Raw genomic sequence first — 20,669 nt, 5'->3', positions numbered from 1 at the left:
ACTACATTATGTTCCAGAATTCTAATTCTGAATTCTTATTGCTCATGAATAAAGATTAAGATTGATCCAGTTGGTTGTCAGATCATAGAAATTTCTTGATATATTAATCCAAGCAGTTGCTGGCTGTTTAACTATGTCACTGAGGCTTCTAAAAATTAGTCTCAGTCTTTCCACAGTATAAAATGTAGATTTTTTTGTTTGTTTTTTTTGTTTAGATTGTTTTTAGTTTTTTTTTTTTTTTTTTTTTTGGTTTTTGGTTTTTGGGCCACACCCGGTAACGCTCAGGGGTTACTCCTGGCTATGCGCTCAGAAGTCGCTCCTGGCTTGGGGGACCATAAGATTTTTTTTTATTGTTTTTTTTTTTTGTCAACATACCACATGGACAGTGTTTCTAGGTTGAAATGAGAGAAGCAGGATATGGAAGTTTATATAAACTGGTGTCTGTGAAAAGCTGAGTTCACAGCAGGACATATTACCTAGCTGTGCTATAAATTGTGGGACTAAAAAGCTTTGCAAATAAAATTCTTTAGAAAAAAGCAAAAGTAACAATAATAGACAGTTTTTATGCTAATGCTTGTTTATACAAAGGAAAACTGTGAAACTTGACAACTTTTACTCTGACCTTATGTATTTAAAATTATAAAATGAAAACAATATATAGAGTTGAAAGATAAGTTTTTCTAATTACATTATGAATTTATTGCTGTTTTTTAATGGAATCTTTGTTGTCTTTTTCTCTTGTATATAGTTTAGTAATATATTCTTAATACTTTTAAAGTAAAATGTTAAATTTTAGTACAGTTCCATATTTTATATTAATTCTGAAAACAGATCCAGTAACTCATTCAAGACATTGTAACTAGTCTTTGACCAAATAATACATAACAAGCAGCTTTTCTGGTGTTTAATATTTGCTATTCAAAAATAGAATGATTTTATTTCTTATCTACAAAATATAGCTTTTACATAATTTTGATGGAAATATTTGTTACTCTTTTTTTTCTCTCCCTCTTGTTCAAATTAGCTGAAAGACACAAAGTCAGCAGATCAAAAAACAACACTACTTCATTTTTTGGTGGAAATATGTGAAGAAAAGTATCCTGATATCCTAAATTTTGTGGATGATTTGGAACATTTAGACAAAGCTAGTAAAGGTTTGTTCTTTCATATCAATCATTTTACTCTTTTGGGTCTCTAAGTAATACCTGAAGGTTTAAAGAATGCTTGTATGTGAATGTGTTGCCAATTTGATAGTTTTGTTTTGTTTTGTTTTATTTTACTTTTTCTTGTCTGAGTAAGCCATTTTAAAAACAGAGATAGATGTAAGACACATTCTAACAGTTATCATTTGTGGAACATGAGCTTAATTTGATACGTTTTGGGTTCAAATCTTAAGTTGTTTTGTAGTTTAAATAATACCAATATCTGTCACCCCTCCCACAGCCTGCTCAACCCCTTCTATAGAATTTTCTATTTCAAAGTCATCCACAGAACTTTGATACTTGTGTGAAAATCCAGACCAGCAATCAATTAAGCTTTTGTGCTGGATTTTTTATTTTTAGAATGTATAAGGATTTTTTATTTTTAGAATGTATAACTGAAGTAATAATAAACTTTATATAAATATAAAATATCTCTGCCCACTTTAATGACGGAGCCTGTATGCTATGGCCCAGTAGGAATAACATTTTCTAGAGTTCATTCATTGCTCCGTAATTTTCAAATTTCAGATGTCCTCCTTTAGTCTGTTACGACTTTATATCCAGTTGTAAAGGTTATAGGAAGCCATAATTTCAGTGTAATATCTTTGTCCTCATGTTTTGGTGAACTGTTTGCATTTATATGTAAATTTGTTTCTCTGAAGGCCAAAACCAACTTGTTTGCACATACAATTTCTATCAAGAGGTAGAAGTGGGTGAATATAAAATTTTAGAAATAACTAATTTGCATGACCGAGAATCCTTTGTTTTTGTGTCAACCACTTGCAATTTGTATTGTCAAATATTTTCATGATTTAAAAATTTTTCCTTTTAAAATAGTAATTTTTTTTAACTTAGTGAAGAAAACTTTCTTTTAATGTGAATATTACAACTTAAAATTAGGAAGTATCTCTCTGGGCTGGAGTAATAGCACAGCAGGTAGGGTGTCTCACGCAACCAAACTGGGTTTGATCTCTGGAATCCCATTTGTTCCCCTGAGCGTACTAGAAGTGATCTCTGAGCACAGATCCAGGAGTAACATCAGATCACTACCAGGATTGGCCCAGAAACCAAGGGGGGGGGGGGGAAACAAACACGATCACTCTAGCCTCGATAAATTGTGTCACATTTTGCTAAATGTGTTTTCAGCACTTTACTTGGATGAGACATCCTTTAACACTTTCCTAAAGCTGTGCACATCTTGGACATATATCTCTTATAGACAACCTGCTTGAGAATGGATGGATTAGAGTGAGTGGTTTGGAAATAATTAGTCTGATTTTTAGACCAGAAATAAGCTTTTAACTTTGTCATTCTTGCTTCCCAATGTCCTAGTAATAGTGAAGTTACTTTACTCTATGCTATTCTAAAACTTCATTGGTACTTAAAAAATAAATAATGTCCACATATGTAAAAGTGTTTCACTGTGATTTAAGAAGGGACAAATTTTTTTTTTTTTAATTTTTTTTTTATTTAAACACCTTGATTACATACATGATTGTGTTTGGGTTTCAGTCATAAAAGGAACACCACCCATCACCAGTGCAACATTCCCATCACCCAAGTCCCAAATCACCCTCCTCCCCACCCAACCCCCGCCTGTACCCTAAACAGGCTCTACATTTCCCTCATACATTCTCAATATTAGGACAGTTCAAAATGTAGTTATTTCTCTAACTAAACTCATCACTCTTTGTGGTGAGCTTCCTGAGGTGAGCTGGAACTTCCAGCTCTTTTCTCTTTTGTGTCTGAAAATTATTATTACAAGGGTGTCTTTCATTTTTCTTAAAACCCATAGATGAGTGAGACCATTCTGCGTTTTTCTCTCTCTCTCTGACTTATTTCACTCAGCATAATAGATTCCATGTACATCCATGTATAGGAAAATTTCATGACTTCATCTCTCCTGACAGCTGCATAATATTCCATTGTGTATATGTACCACAGTTTCTTTAGCCATTCATCTGTTGAAGGGCATCTTGGTTGTTTCCAGAGTCTTGCTATGGTAAATAGAGCTGCAATGAATATAGGTGTAAGGAAGGGGTTTTTGTATTGTATTTTTGTGTTCCTAGGGTATATTCCTAGGAGTGGTATAGCTGGATCGTATGGGAGCTCGATTTCCAGTTTTTGGAGGAATCTCCATATCGCTTTCCATAAAGGTTGAACTAGACAGCATTCCCACCAGCAGTGGATAAGAGTTCCTTTCTCTCCACATCCCCGCCAACACTGTTTATTCTCATTCTTTGTGATGTGTGCCATTCTCTGGGGTGTGAGGTGGTATCTCATCGTTGTTTTGATTTGCATCTCCCTGATGATTAGTGATGTGGAACATTTTTTCATGTGTCTTTTGGCCATGCGTATTTCTTCTTTGTCAAAGTGTCTGTTCATTTCTTCTCCCCATTTTTTGATGGGGTTAGATGTTTTTTTCTTGTAAAGTTCTGTCAGTGCCTTGTATATTTTGGAGATTAGCCCCTTATCTGATGGGTATTGGGTGAATAGTTTCTCCCACTCAGTGGGTGGCTCTTGTATCCTGGGCACTATTTCCTTTGAGGTGCAGAAGCTTCTCAGCTTAATATATTCCCATCTGTTAATCTCTGCTTTCACTTGCTTGGAGAGTGCAGTTTCCTCCTTGAAGATGCCTGTAATGTCCTGTAGTGTTTTGCCTATGTGCTGTTCTATATATCTTATGGTTTTGGGGCTGATATCGAGGTCTTTAATCCATTTGGATTTTACCTTTGTACATGATGTTAGCTGGGGGTCTAAGTTTAATTTTTTGCAAGTGGCTATCCAATTGTGCCAACACCACTTGTTGAAGAGGCTTTCCCTGCTCCATTTAGGATTTCCTGCTCCTTTATCAAAAATTAGATGGTTGTATCTCTGGGGAACATTTTCTGAGTATTCAAGCCTATTCCACTGATCTGAGGACCTATCCTTATTCCAATACCATGCTGTTTTGATAACTGTTGCTTTGTAGTACAGTTTAAAGTTGGGAAAAGTAATTCCTCCCATATTCTTTTTCCCAATGATTGCTTTAGCTATTCGAGGGTGTTTATTGTTCCAAATGAATTTCAAAAGTGTCTGATCCACTTCTTTGAAGAATGTCATGGGTATCTTTAGAGGGATGGCATTAAATCTGTATAATGCCTTGGGGAGTATTGACATTTTGATGATGTTAATCCTGCCAATCCATGAGCAGGGTATGTGTTTCCATTTCCGTGTGTCCTCTCTTATTTCTTGGAGCAGAGTTTTATAGTTTTCTTTGTATAGGTCCTTCACATATTTAGTCAAGTTGATTCCAAGATATTTGAGTTTGTGTGGTACTATTGTGAATGGGGTTGTTTTCTTAATGTCCATTTCTTCTTTATTACTGTTGGTGTATAGAAAGGCCATTGATTTTTGTGTGTTAATTTTGTAGCCTGCCACCTTACTATATGAGTCTATTGTTTCTAGAAGCTTTTTGATAGAGTCTTTAGGGTTTTCTAAGTAGAGTATCATGTCATCTGCAAACAGTGAGAGCTTGACTTCTTCCTTTCCTATCTGGATTCCCTTGATATCCTTTTCTTGCCTAATCGCTATAGCAAGTACTTCCAGTGCTATGTTGAATAGGAGTGGTGAGAGAGGACAGCCTTGTCTTGTGCCAGAATTTAGAGGGAAGGCTTTCAGTTTTTCTCCATTGAGGATAATATTTGCCACTGGCTTGTGGTAGATGGCCTTCACTATATTGAGAAAGGTTCCCTCCATTCCCATCTTGCTGAGAGTTTTGATCAAGAATGGGTGTTGGACCTTATCAAATGCTTTCTCTGCATCTATTGATATGATCATGTGGTTTTTATTTTTCTTGTTATTGATGTTGTGTATTATGTTGATAGATTTACGGATGTTAAACCAGCCTTGCATTCCTGGGATGAAACCTACTTGATCGTAGTGGATGATCTTCTTAATGAGGCATTGAATCCTATTTGCCAGGATTTTGTTGAGGATCTTTGCATCTGCATTCATCAGTGATATTGGTCTGTAATTTTCTTTTTTGGTAGCGTCTCTGTCTGGTTTAGGTATCAAGGTGATGTTGGCTTCATAAAAGCTATTTGGAAGTGTTTCTGTTTGTTCAATTTCATGAAAGAGTCTTGCCAAGATTGGCAGTAGTTCCTCTTGGAAAGTTTGATAGAATTCATTAGTGAATCCATCTGGACCTGGGCTTTTGTTTTTCGGCAGACATTTGATTACTGTTTTAATTTCATCAATGGTGATGGGGGTGTTTAGATATGCTACATCCTCTTCCTTCAACCGTGGAAGATTATAAGAGTCCAAGAATTTATCCATTTCTTCCAGGTTCTCATTTTTAGTGGCGTAGAGTTTTTCAAAGTAGTTTCTGATTACCCTTTGAATCTCTGTCATATCAGTAGTGATCTCTCCTTTTTCATTCCTGATACGAGTTATCAAGTTTCTCTCTCTCTCTTTCTTTGTTAGGTTTGCCAGTGGTCTATCAATCTTGTTTATTTTTTCAAAGAACCAACTTCTGCTTTCGTTGATCTTTCGGATTGTTTTTTGAGTTTCCACTTCGTTGATTTCTGCTCTCAGCTTTGTTATTTCCTTCTGTCTTCCTGTTCTTGGGTCCTTTTGTTGAGCATTTTCTAGTTCTATTAGCTGTGTCATTAAGCTACTCAGGTAAGCTCCTTCTTCCTTCCTGATGTGTGCTTGCAAAGCTATAAATTTTCCTCTCAGTACTGCTTTTGCTGTGTCCCATAAGTTCTGAGAGTTTGTGTCTTTATTGTCATTTGTTTCCAGGAACCTTTTTATTTCCTCCTTGATTTCATCTCGGACCCACTGGTTATTGAGCATGAGGCTGTTTAACTTCCAGGTGTTAAAGTGTTTCTTCTGAGTCCCTTTGGAGTTCACAAATAATTTCAGAGCCTTGTGGTCAGCGAAGGTAGTCTGCAAAATTTCTATCCTCTTGATCTTATGGAGGTATGTTTTATGTGCCAGCATGTAGTCTATCCTGGAGAATGTCCCATGTACATTGGAGAAGAATGTGTATCCAGGTTTCTGGGGATGGAGTGTCCTATATATATCCACTAGGCCTCTTTCTTCCATTTCTCTCCTCAGGTCTAGTATATTCTTGTTGGGTTTCAGTCTGGTTGACCTGTCCAGTGTTGACAAAGCCGTGTTTAGGTCCCCCACAATTATTGTGTTGTTGTTGATATTATTTTTCAGATTTGTCAGCAGTTGTATTAAATATTTTGCTGGCCCCTCATTCGGTGCATATATGTTTAGGAGAGTGAATTCTTCCTGCTCTACGTACCCCTTGATTAATATAAAATGCCCGTCTTTGTCCCTTACAACCTTCCTGAGTATAAAGTTTGCATTATCTGATATTAGTATGGCCACTCCAGCTTTTTTATGGGTGTTGTTTGCTTGGATAACTTTTCTCCAGCCTTTTATTTTGAGTCTATGTTTGTTCTGACTATTCAGGTGCGTTTCTTGTAGGCAGCAGAAGGTTGGATTGAGTTTTTTGATCCATTTAGCCACTCTGTGTCTCTTAACTGGTGCATTTAGTCCATTGACGTTGAGAGAAAGAATTGTCCTGGGATTTAACGCCATCTTTATTTCAAAATTTGGTGTGTCTTTTGGGTAGTCTTGTCTTAGATTAGGTCTTTCAGTTTTTCTCTTAAGACTGGTTTTGTGTCTGTGAAGTTTCTGAGCTGTTTTTTGTCTGTGAAACCATGTATTCTTCCATCAAACCGGAAAGTGAGTTTTGCTGGGTATAGTATTCTGGGTGAAGCATTCATTTCATTCAGTCTTGTCACAATATCCCACCACTGCTTTCTGGCATTGAGCGTTTCTGGTGACAGGTCTGCTGTAAATCTCAGGGAAGCTTGCTTGAACATGATTTCCCCTTTTGATCTTGCTGTTTTCAGAATTCTGTCTCTATCTGTGGGATTTGTCATTGTGACTAGGATGTGTCTTGGGGTGGTTTTTCTGGGGTCTCTTTTGGTTGGTACTCTTCGGGCATGCAGGATTTGATCACATATATTCTTTAGCTCTGGGAGTTTCTCTTTAATGATGTTCTTGACCATTGATTCTTCCTGGAAATTTTCTTCCTGGGTCTCTGGGACTCCAATGATTCTTAAGTTGTTTCTGTTGATCTTATCATAGACTTCTATTTTCGTCTGTTCCCATTCTTTGACTAATTTTTCCATTGTCTGCTCATTTGCTTTAAGTTTTTTGTCCAATCTCTCCTGCTGTATGGAATTGTTATGTATCTCATCTTCCACAGCACCAAGTCTATTCTCAGCTTCTGATACCCTGTCCCAGAGCTTATCCATTTTGTCATTCACTTCGTTTACTGAGTTTTTCAGGCCTGTTAGTTGACATGTTATTTCAGTTTGGAGTTTTGTCATTTCTGCCTTCATATTTTCTTGGTTCTTATTAGTGTTCTGTTCAACTCGATCCATGGTTTCTTGGAGTCTGTTGAGCACCTTCCATATTGCTAGTCTAAAGTCCTTATCTGAGAGGTTGATTAGTTGTTCAGTCATTATCTGGTCCTCAGAATTGTCATCTTCATTCTCTATGTCTGATGCTGGCCTGCGCTGTTTCCCCATTGTCACATTTGTATTGTGGGTTTTTCTACGTGTTGTAGTGGTATTCATTGTCTATATGATGTAGGCAGCACACTCCTCTGGCTCCTCCCTTTCTGGATGGGCTGACTTGCCTCTAAGGGAGGGGAGTCCTCTGTGGATGAAGCCTCACACTGGGTCAAATCTTAGGCCCGAGCATGTAACAGAGAAGACAGTCCAGAGAGAAATGTTTGCTTCTGTGATATAGCGCCGTTCTTAGTGTGATTTTTCCTTCTTGTTGCAATGGAGTTCTTTCCTTAGAAAGAGTGCACGGCCGCTCCGCTTCCCTACGCGGCCGTGCTCCTCTGAGCCTCTTTTTGCCCCACTCGCAAGAGTTTCACGCAAGAGGACAGTAGACAGACATAGACAGGTCACACTCACAGTCTTTCACAGCTGAGCCCCACTGGGCCAGTGTACTTTCGCGGATTTTCCCCGCCTGGTGTCACACACAGGGAGCCAGCTTTTGCAAAGGATAGCCGGTTTTTATGCTCTGAAGTCCCTCCCTGAAAATGGCGTCTGGGCGAGCGAGGTTTCTGGAGGCTCTTTTTGCCCCACTCGCAAGAGTTTCACGCAAGAGGACAGTAGACAGACATAGACAGGTCACACTCACAGTCTTTCACAGCTGAGCCCCACTGGGCCGATGTACTTTCGCGGATTTTCCCCGCCTGGTGTCACACACAGGGAGCCAGCTTTTGCAAAGGATAGCCGGCTTTTATGCTCTGAAGTCCCTCCCTGAAAATGGCGTCTGGGCGAGCGAGGTTTCTGGAGGCTCTTTTTGCCCCACTCGCAAGAGTTTCACGCAAGAGGACAGTAGACAGACATAGACAGGTCACACTCACAGTCTTTCACAGCTGAGCCCCACTGGGCCGGTGTACTTTCGCGGATTTTCCCCGCCTGGTGTCACACACAGGGAGCCAGCTTTTGCAAAGGATAGCCGGTTTTTATGCTCTGAAGTCCCTCCCTGAAAATGGCGTCTGGGCGAGCGAGGTTTCTGGAGGCTCTTTTTGCCCCACTCGCAAGAGTTTCACGCAAGAGGACAGTAGACAGACATAGACAGGTCACACTCACAGTCTTTCACAGCTGAGCCCCACTGGGCCAGTGTACTTTCGCGGATTTTCCCCGCCTGGTGTCACACACAGGGAGCCAGCTTTTGCAAAGGATAGCCGGTTTTTATGCTCTGAAGTCCCTCCCTGAAAATGGCGTCTGGGCGAGCGAGGTTTCTGGAGGCTCTTTTTGCCCCACTCGCAAGAGTTTCACGCAAGAGGACAGTAGACAGACATAGACAGGTCACACTCACAGTCTTTCACAGCTGAGCCCCACTGGGCCGATGTACTTTCGCGGATTTTCCCCGCCTGGTGTCACACACAGGGAGCCAGCTTTTGCAAAGGATAGCCGGCTTTTATGCTCTGAAGTCCCTCCCTGAAAATGGCGTCTGGGCGAGCGAGGTTTCTGGAGGCTCTTTTTGCCCCACTCGCAAGAGTTTCACGCAAGAGGACAGTAGACAGACATAGACAGGTCACACTCACAGTCTTTCACAGCTGAGCCCCACTGGGCCGGTGTACTTTCGCGGATTTTCCCCGCCTGGTGTCACACACAGGGAGCCAGCTTTTGCAAAGGATAGCCGGTTTTTATGCTCTGAAGTCCCTCCCTGAAAATGGCGTCTGGGCGAGCGAGGTTTCTGGAGGCTCTTTTTGCCCCACTCGCAAGAGTTTCACGCAAGAGGACAGTAGACAGACATAGACAGGTCACACTCACAGTCTTTCACAGCTGAGCCCCACTGGGCCGGTGTACTTTCGCGGATTTTCCCCGCCTGGTGTCACACACAGGGAGCCAGCTTTTGCAAAGGATAGCCGGCTTTTATGCTCTGAAGTCCCTCCCTGAAAATGGCGTCTGGGCGAGCGAGGTTTCTGGAGGCTCTTTTTGCCCCACTCGCAAGAGTTTCACGCAAGAGGACAGTAGACAGATATAGACAGGTCACACTCACAGTCTTTCACAGCTGAGCCCCACTGGGCCGGTGTACTTTCGCGGATTTTCCCCGCCTGGTGTCACACACAGGGAGCCAGCTTTTGCAAAGGTTAGCCGTTTTTATGCTCTGAAGTCCCTCCCTGAAATTGGGACAAATTTTTTATGTAAAATATGAGATGGGCAAAAGAACACGGGGAAATTTTTTTTAATTTTTAGTATTCTAAGTCTTTCTAATACACTAATAGTATTTTACTGTGGAAATAGCTCAAGAAACACAACTTTCCTAAAATAGGATTTTTGAAATTTGAGAATACATTAATAAATAAGGTAAAAAGTAAATGAAAATATGTTATTTTTTAAACTTTATTTATTTATTGATTGACTGATTGGTTTTGGGGCCACACCCAGCGGCACTCAAGGGTTGTTACTCCTGGCTCTGCATTCAGAAATATTCCCTGGTAGGCTGGGGGAACCATATGGATGCCAGGAATCTAAGCAGGTCCCTCAGGGTTGGCCACATGCAAGACAAACTCCCTACCTCTGTGCTATCTCTCCAGCCCTGAAAAATATATGTTCTTGATGAGCAATAAGCTTGGTCAGTTGCAAAGTATTAGTTGAAATTTGTATAAAGGGTTGGGAGAGATAATGCTAAGGGTTGAGAGATTGCCTTTCTTATAGGCCTGACAGGTAAAATCTCTGAGCTTGGAGCCAATTGTATGTAACCCCCCTGCACTGCTGGGCATGGCCAAGAAAACAAAAAGGAGTTTAAAAAGAAGTACTGCTGTAAAGAGCTTTAATATTTACAGAAAGTATTTTGTTTGTTTTCCTGGCAAAAGTTTTTTTTTTTTTTCAATACTTCGCCAATATTAGATTAAGCAAGATCTAAATCAGGGCAAACATTTTTGGATAACAATAGCTCGCATTTTTGACCAGTTCTTCAACTTTCCTACTGCTTCTGAAACTGAACAGTAAGCGACAACATAATTCTCTTCTAGTTGTTTTTATTATTATTATTATTATTATTATTATTATTATTATTATTATTATTATTATTATTATTATATAACTTTTTTTGGTTCTGGCTTCAGCTTTTCAGTATGTATTTGATTACAACTAAAATTCTGTATAAATATAATATTTCCCTTAAAGCATATTTAGCTTTTATAAGGGCTTACAGAGTACTAAGTTGGTAATTAGATTATCTGTTTTCCTTCTCCATGTACCTGTGGGGCACTCCAGGGCCCTTGGGGCTCTGGTTTCCATCTGTTACAGAAGGGGCTTGCATATGTGTGTGGGTCAGCAGATACTGTTAATGTGCTTCACAGGGAGCAGCCAACTTCATCTCTGAGATAGAAAAGCCATCACTGTGATTATTTTTGGTACAGTGCAGGTGATTGTTGAAGATAATTTCTTTTTATGATTACATAATGCTATTAATGAATGAGATTTTAGATGAATGTAATGTTTAGAATGAAATAAGGTGATGTTTACTTTGGAGAATTTCATTACTCTTATCTATCATCATTTAAAAGTTTTTGGATTTGAATTTTCCTCAGTGAGCTATCACAAGAATTAAAAAGTACCTTTGTTTTTGAGACATAACAAATTCTGGTCATTAGGTACTCCTGGATCAGCAGGGGGAACTTTCATTGCAACTAATGAGCTTACTCGTATGACAATTTCAAAATATCTACTTCATTAGAGCTGCGGCTTTACTGAGAGATAATGGCTTACGGTTTTTCTGTTGTATTTCTTTGATAATATTTTGGGTCATTATTATATCACTGTATACCATTGCAAGTTTTTTATCCTGAACTTGTAAAGATCAAATACCATTTTCACCTGTGTGATCATTTGAAACTAGTTGATTCTATAGAAATTGTATGAATTATTTCATAATAAACTTTAATTATCAAATTGAAATATTTTAATCAGAGAGTATTCCATATAAATTTCTGGTTCTCTGATGGGGTTGACAAGGCTGTATAAAAATAAGCCAAAGTAAGCTTACAAGATTACTTTGTTCTAAAATGTCTTTCTTAAGACCATCATAAATTCACAATTCTAGTTTCCATTCTTAAACTATTCTTTCTTAGAAAATCATCTCTGAATATTGGACATTTTTTGTTAGTTCAAACAGTACTTCACTCGTTCATGATCTTAACAGGAATATGTTCCTTGATTATTCTGTGTCAGTAATACTCTAGTCTTGCTATCGGTCCTAGATAGTTTGTCTTTGGGCAGCCCGTGTCCACATTTCACATCTTGCTTTGGTACCTACTGGCTTCTCTTCCCTCCAACTCTTAAAATTCTTTCTTTTGCCTCCAAGTCAATGTAACTCTATTGTTTTAGAGTATTATTACTCTAAGTATCATTAGCCTAATTATTATTACAAAACCTAATTATTGTCATTACATAATAATCATTGCTATCACTTAGCAATTATTATTGCAAGCCTCATTATTATTACTAAGTATTATTAGCCTAAGTTGTCCCCATCTTTGCTTCTTTCTGTTAGGCTTATTTTTAGACAATTTCTTTAGTCCCTTAAAGCTTGAATAGTATTGCATTAATGAATTAAAAATTGCTCTCTGAAATTCCCTCCCAAGTCCACACTTGTATGTCCAGCAGTTTACTTGCCTTCTCCAGCTATGTCTCAGTATGAACATAATAAACATCAAATGTTTATGACTCCATTCCATTTTCCCCATTTTATATATTTTGAAATGTCTTTTTTTAGCTTTGTTTTTATGATTTTCTTTGTCCTATTTGTGCTGTCTCTCCATTACTTAGCAAAGAGTTATGTCTAAAGAGTTTTAGTTTAGTCTATGGAAAGTGGCACAAATAATATATAAATACTTTGGTTTTCTTCTTTATCAACTGACTTAATTATAAGTCACCCTCTCTTTGGTGCTTTTTTTCTGGTGCTAATTTCTGTGTATTCTGATTTTTCTTTAAAATATGTTTTAGGGTTTCCTGAAAAACCCAGGACCACTTTTAAAGAACTACGTATTCTTGATTCTAGTCTGCTCCTTTTACTTTTGGGAATAAAATTTGCCTTTGAAAGGGTAATGTTGTTTGTATTATTGGAGTTGATTTAATTATTAATCATTTATAATTTTTGTCACTTTTTCCACTTTCTTATTATTAGCTTTTTTGTATTTTGGGGGGTGCTTATATTTGGTTTTTTTTTTTCCTCCATAGTATAAACTTTCTGTTTATTTGCTTTGAACTAGTAATTCCATGGTCTGACCCATATATTTATCTATTCAAATACATCTCTTGGTTTCTAATTTCTCATGACTTTCCGACAATTTGTGATAAATGTCTTACTAAATACCAAATACCAAATGTTTATCTTTTATTCACCTACTGTGAACACTTAGAACACTTAATTTCCAGGTGGCTGCCACCTGGAAACTACAGTGTTTGAAAATTTTGCATGCGTCTGCTATCACAAACAGAAAGCATTTTCAAAGATTTCCATTAACCTCCTTATGTTACAGCCTTTCAAAAATGCCAATTAGAATTAATTTTATAATTTAGTAAAAATTTTGAATATTAATATTAGTTACTAATTCAATTTATGTTTTAAGTATATATTAGAAATAAATAAAATATGTATACTGCAATATTTAAATCATAGTTAATACTGTATTTCTTGGGATTATTATGTCATGGAGATTGTAGTGTGGGACTTCATAATTTTTATATATTTATAATCACTGTTTCAAATCAATTTTATGATATTCTAGTTTTATGCAAATATATATCAGCGTGCATTTATGTGAATAAAACAATAATTTGATAGAACACTTTATTGCTCTTGAGGGGCTTTATAATGGTTTCTTTAGAGAAGACATTCATATGCAGTATATTGCTTTCATCAAGTTGTTAGTACAGAATACTATGAATATTGTCCTCTCACCTGAATTATGTTAAAGTCTTTCATCTAGCCCCTAATCTCTCAAAATGCATTTGATATATGGGAAAAGGATTGACTTACATGAGGCTAGTAGAGTGACTGCTAATCCAAAATGTCTTGTGTCCCTTCAAGCAGCATATCTAGATACCAAGGAACACTGGGCATGATGTGTTTCCATATAGGTTAGCTTATGTTAAGGCAGAGTAAAGTGGATATCTCTAGGCTAAGCAGAAAATATTGATATGATGCCAAACTTTGAGATACTTGACTAAAGAGATTTTTGTTGTTTTAGCAATGCACTTTGATATATTATGATGACTGATCTATTAAATAACAAATGTTCTTAAGACTTTTTATAAAATTTAGTGTAGATTTAACACTTCTTTTTAATTTGTGAGGGTTGAGAATAGAGTAACTTAGATTGAAAAAAATGTAAACTTCATTGACCAACTCAAGCATAGACTAAGGCCTTCTATATTGGATATTGATTCACCAATAATCATTTTAGGTATACTTAAGATTCTTGTGAAAATCGTGGCTTATCATAATTTTAAATAGAAGTATTCCTCCATTACGTTTTTACTCGAGGTGGCATATAATTTGTATATTAGGAAATATTGAGGTAGTCTAAATAAAGGTAATCACAAACATTCATATTTAAGTTCAGACTTTAAACTCTGGCACCTCCTAGATTTTTCTTCAAGAATGCTTTAAAAAAAACAACACTGGGCATACTATTTTTTTTGTCTTGTACTCACTATATTTCTTTGTATATTATATTATCCCTGTTTTGCTTTTGCTATTGTAATTTTTTTTTTTTTTTTTGGTTTTTGGGCCACACCCGGTGGTGCTCAGGGGTTACTACTGGCTGTCTGCTCATAAATAGCTCCTGGCAGGCACGGGGGACCATCTGGGACACTGGGATTCGAACCAACCACCTTTGATAGCTGTGCTAACTCTTCGGGCCCTATTGTAATTTTCTAATTAATTTTATAATCAAGTGGATAATAGAAATGTGAGTAGCACTCTGTGTTGTTTATGCTTTCACAAAAGAGTAAAGAAAGGATAGGCAATTTTAATCCCCCTCCCAACTATTTTGTGAAAATAATGAAAACAATTGGATGGGCTGGGAATGTAACTTAGGAGTTAATGCATATATATATATATATATATATATATATATATATATATATATATATATATATATATATATATATATATATATATATATATATATATATATATATGAGACCTTAAGTCTTAATCCTTAAAAATTACCTCACCACCACTACTCTCTGAAATAAAATTGGTGTCACCTAATTGTGTACATCTGGTCCTGCCAATGGAAGGTAGCATAACAAGCCATGTCTGGAAATCTAGTCTTTAATTTCTGTGTAGAGATATCTTGAAGATCTAATTTAGTTCATTGTAAATACTAATATACTTAGGAATTGTAAATTGATTTTAATATATCACAAGATCAATCTAATTAAAGGTAATATTTTAAAATCCATTTCATCTTTTGCCTTCCATATAATTACAGATATGCTATATATATGAAACTTTACTTTTTAACAATTGAACCTTTAAAAACATTGACAAAGTACAACTACATATGTATAAGATAATGTGGAATTATGAATCCTTTAGTGCACAGTATATATGATCAGCTGGAAGAAGATACAAGTTTATCTTATCTGATGAGCAACAGTTTATTTAAAACATGCCATTTTGTTGTTGGTGATTTTATAAAGTGGCCACCAGAAGTTTAAATTAAAAATGTGTTTGTGCTGCAGCATTTTTATATTGCAAATATAAACTGGGGGAGCAGCAGAATGAGTTATAGGAAGAGCATGACAAAAATCCCTGAAAGGACTTAGGATTCTGTAGACTGACATTGAAGAACTCTGGGTATGGAACAACTACTTGCAGCTGAAGATTGGTTTTTTAGATACTGTGCTAAGAACCTTTCCTGAATCTGCTACTGCCTGGGCTGATAAATGATGATGAAGAAGAAAACCACATCAGGAAGACCTTTATATCTTTTTGGAGGTTAGCAGACTGAAAGTGGCATCAATACAGCATTAATCTTTTCAAGAAACTAACAGTTTACAGTGTTTGCAGATTTTTGACCAGCTACAGATTTGAAACAGCTACTTAAACAGTTCTATCAGTGTCACCTGAGAGTAACAACTAACATCAAGTCACAGGATAGGATCAACAGGGACAACCAAGGTCTTTGGAGCTCTCTTAATCCGCTTGTTCTGAAACAATATTTACTACATCTGAGTTTTGCATCATTAAGTAGGAAATTCCACAGAAGGTAGAGAAAAAAATTCATAAAGAAAGCATTTGTTAGGGTTGCTTAGCATATTAAATTGTTGACTGTAAAGAAACGTGAGCAGAAGATGAATCAAGCTCATTTCTAACAGACTTCTGACTCTTATTGTTCATCAAATTCGATATATCTGATTGGGTATTGATGTATAGAATTGATCAAATGTTGCAGCTAGAATTGCCTATTGCTTTTCAGGAACTCAGATCTTTATGAAGCTTGCACAATCTACAGTTGGTAGAAGTTAGTTTCCTAGAGTTGTCACAGTGAGGTACCAGTGAGGTAACTTCAAACAATAGCTATTTATTTTCTGATACCACAGGATCCAGAGGTCTTAAGCTGGTTCACCACTGGTTCCAGTTGGGAGGTCTGAAGATGGAACCACTCATTGTTCTCTTTAGTGTCTTGTGATTATCCCTCCTTTACCAGAGAATGGAAACCTGGGAAGGGTGTTGATCTAAGAATGGCATTTGTCTTGCATTTTCAATGGATTTGGCTTTCATGTTGTATAAAAATATGTAGAGAAACAAGTTTAGAAGCAATGACAGCAATTGCATACAAAAATATGAGCTGGAAAGAAAAATAATGCTACCATAAATCAGAAGTTTGAGACTTGAGCAGTACTTAGACAATGAATATATATGCATGGAAAGCCAATAGGATTTCCTCCAGATGTGTATGCTATGAGAGGAAGTATTGGCAATTATGATTTACTGAAACTTAGCATCAGCTTAGGGGGCAGGATAAGTTCCAGTTTAAAAATCTTACATTTGGACCTAAGAGAAGATGCCCAATAGGTAATTGAAATTTAGGAAAAATATATAATCAGGCCTAAACAATGGGACTTTTTTTTTTGGACCGACAGTAAACAATTGGAAGTTTCCAGGTACGTGATATCCAATAAGACCATTAGGCTTTTTAATTAATATTACTAATAAATATTTTTATTTGGGCCATGTTCAAAATCAATGACATCTCCCTTCCTTATCCAGATATTTAAAACCTCTGTCTTTAAGGTTAGAAATATCTCTATGAATCACTTTTATTTATCATTTACCATATTCTTTACCACTATATTTGTGGAAATGAATTTTCACTTCATATAGTAAATATGCCTTTTATAGTACTTTTTAAATAAAATTGTCTTTTATTAAAACTTTTCTTTTTTCTATAAAGCTATTTGCCTTTACAATCTTCAAGTTTGGAAAGATCAAGGCTAGTTCCCTGCCCCAGAGTAGAGGAAATAGACAGAATGCACTTGAGCCATTAATAGGATGTATTTTGTCTTCCTCTACTGTCTTCTTCCTTCCCTTTTCACAGACTATTGCAATATAAACACTTGTTTTGCATTGTGACAATAAAAGGAAAAAAAGGATCATTGCACATAGTATAGTAAACTAATTAGGTAATTTAAATTATTAATATATGAGGTTCCATCAAGAAGAAATAAAAGCTGAGCAGTGGGAGGCAAACACAGATGACTGCCCATTCAATTCTCTATATTGCTTTTAGCTCACCTTGGCCTGATAAGAATGAAGTCACAGTTTACTTAGAATTTGCATTCTTTAAAATCAACTTGCTTCAAAATTTTACTTTTTCACTATGTTGAAATTTACAGTAGCCTAGAACTTAAGATTTTGTTATATCATCTTATTTTTAGTTTTATTGAGTTTTTGTTCACATCCATTCACCCTATTTAGCCTACATTCACAAAATATTCTTATGGCTTTAAAAATATCTTTCTTATTTCAGATGTCTGATAGAAATAATTTTGTTGAAGGCCTAAAGGGCTTATTGTTACTATTGTCCTTCACACAAAATTTGTGTCTATGCACCTAGATAGGTTAATTTAGCTTGAATGTTTATATTGCTTTATAAGTATTGTCTAAGTATACTTGTTTTGTTTTGTTTTGTCTTTTGTATTTTTGTTTTTGGGCCTCACCCAGCAATATTTAGGGGTTACTTCTGTCTCTGAACTTAGTTACTCCTCATAGGTTTGAGGGACCATATGGGATTCCAGGGATCAAACCTAGCTTGGCCATATGAAATGCAGATAGATACCCCTACTCTCTGTACAACCTCTGTACTATCTGAGGCCGCTGTTTAAGCATATTTTTTAAAGAAATCAATTTCCATGAAAAGTAAAATGACATTTACCTTATTATGTAAATAACATAACCAACATTTCTGAAATATACAATTGTTGCTTGATATTGTTTTGGTTTTGTTTTCTTTCTTGGTTTCACACTTAATGGTGCTCAGAAATCACTCCTTATGGGGCTCTCTGACAGTTATATGGGGTGCTGGGAATTTTATCCAGGTCAGTCAGGAGCAAGGCAAATTTCCTACCACCATTCTATCTCTCCAATATCTGAGAACTAATTACTTCAGAGATATACTTATTATGTAATTTTCAATTCTATATTTGAAATCTTAACATAGAAAATGATAAAGAGCATTGTATTACAGAAAACCTATATTCATGGTGGCTTTAAACAAATATTTATATTTGGTATTTTTACTTTTATGTGATGCTGCTTTAGCATCCCTAGTGTATAAATTAAATTGAAAGCACTCGGTGAGAAACCTAGCTTAGATGTTTTTTTTTGAGATGTCAGATATATAATATACTGCAATTCCCCCTTAATTCCTCACTTTTATATCAGAAAGGTTAAAGTTAAACCCCAAATATATTTCATTCAGCAAATATGTGTATCTGCTTTTTAGGTATATGAAAATAAAAAGATGGAAGGTTAAAGTTAAATTTAAAATATATTTCTCCCAGCAAACATGTTTGTGTATGTACTCATTAGGTATTTGAAAATAAAAAGATTGAAAATATAGTACCTTAAGGAGTTTCCAGTTAGTTGCTAACGGAAGGCAATTTAACAGACAAAAATAATAAAATATAGTGATTGCAAATATTGAGATAATTTCCTGGTATGATGGGTTTGAGATCATTTGAGATTTTTATAGCAAGAAAAAGAAATACTTTTTCAGAGAGGGAAAGCAAGTACACAGATTATTTCTAGCATTAGGTATGAATGGCTAAAGAGAAATGGGTTGGGGAAGCAATAAAGACAGGTCATTTGTGGAGAAGTATTGTTTATGAAGTAAAACCAAGCCAGGTTGTATATGACTCCAGAGTTTGTCAAGTACTGGCAAGTTTTAAGCAGTTAAAGAATACCTTTAATGCTGGAAAGGTCAACATTTGATATGGAGTACACATCAGAGAAAAATAACAGAAGATCAAAGGACAGGGAAGAGATAGGAATTCTAGTTGAGTTGAGCCCAGCCTAGAGTATAGGTAGAAGGGGAAAAAAAAAGTACTGCTGACCAACAGCATCAGGAGCAGCTGTGGGAAGAATGTGAACTGAAAAGTACCAGCTTGAATTGAACTAAGGTGTGTCAGCACAGTAGAAACCACAACAAGCTGTTGGCAGAGTTTTGACTAAAAAAGTGCCACTTTGAAATGAACTGAGTGTGTATATCTAGTAGGAGAGACTGTGGGCTGTAGGAGGTATACTGGCAAATAATGTAACATTTGGAATTGCACTGAGGTGTGTGAGTCCAGTGGGAGTGGTTGTGGACTATGGGCCGAGTTTAGGCTAAAAAAGCACCATATTTTGGACTGAATAAAGCTCTGCTCCAAGTCTGCACATTTCTTTTAGTCAAGAAACCCCAACACAACACAAAAACAACACCACACATGCAAAGGTTAAAATGGGAAAATAATGCAGAAAACCACCACAACTTTTTGTGGAATGCTCTGTTTTTACCAGAAACAAAGGTGTTCCCTAGCTTCCTCTTTCCTTTTCACTAATCCATATTACATTTAAAAGTCCACCTAGACTGGAAGAGCTTGAAAGGTAGTTTTGTCTCTCACTCAACTCCTGGATGGATTTGAGCTGGAGAGTGAAGAGGTTTTGGTTTGGCAGACTGGGAGACCATGAGGCTTAGAAGCCACCCGATTCCATGCTTTTCTTCCTTGCGTCTTTCTTGGTTTATTAATTATTAATTATTAGTTATATATTTGTGAGGTGAACATTTCTGGGGTTGAAAAGGCAGCACACAGGACATTTATCACATCAGTTTCAGACCTGATTATCTTTACCACCAGGATTGTGGCATGAGGAATTATTTACAACTGTGGCTGAAGATGCTTGTACTAAAATCCTAACTAACACCAGCCACCTACATAACCTCTCTGATTAGGAATTTAGAGAGTAGATGTTAAAGTTGTTAAAAAAAATATGAGGAGCCAGAGAGGTGGTGCTAAAGGTAAGATGTCTACCTTGCAAGCACCAGCATAGGATGGACCCATGGTTCAATCCCCCACCATCCCATATGGTCCCCCAAGGCAGGAGTGATTTCTGAGCAGAGCACATAGCCAGGAGTAACTCTTGACTATGTATATTTAGCTCTTTATCCCCAGAATGCTGGATACACATTCTTCTTTAATGTATTTAGGATATTCTCCAAGATAGACCACAAGCTAGACCATAAAACATAACTGCAAAATCTAGACGATATAAATTATATCAACTCTCTTTTCAGACCTTGATATACTGAAAATAGAAGTGAATTACAAACTGACATAGAGAATAAACTTTAATATATAAAAACTAAAC

At 36.5% G+C, this 20,669-nt stretch overlaps 1 protein-coding gene across 1 annotated transcript in view; it reads left to right on the top strand.

Annotated features, from left to right (window-relative positions):
• DIAPH3 (diaphanous related formin 3) overlaps nucleotides 1–20,669 on the top strand; it is a 552,109-nt gene that overhangs the window by 316,368 nt on the left and 215,072 nt on the right. The window contains 1 exon segment of the mRNA XM_049778724.1: nucleotides 1,025–1,154. Within this exon segment, the coding sequence (XP_049634681.1) occupies nucleotides 1,025–1,154 (130 nt within the window).

The sequence above is a fragment of the Suncus etruscus genome, chromosome 8 (assembly GCF_024139225.1).
Source record: "Suncus etruscus isolate mSunEtr1 chromosome 8, mSunEtr1.pri.cur, whole genome shotgun sequence".
Classification (NCBI taxonomy): domain Eukaryota; kingdom Metazoa; phylum Chordata; class Mammalia; order Eulipotyphla; family Soricidae; genus Suncus; species Suncus etruscus.
This window is presented reverse-complemented; position numbering and strand designations above follow the sequence as displayed.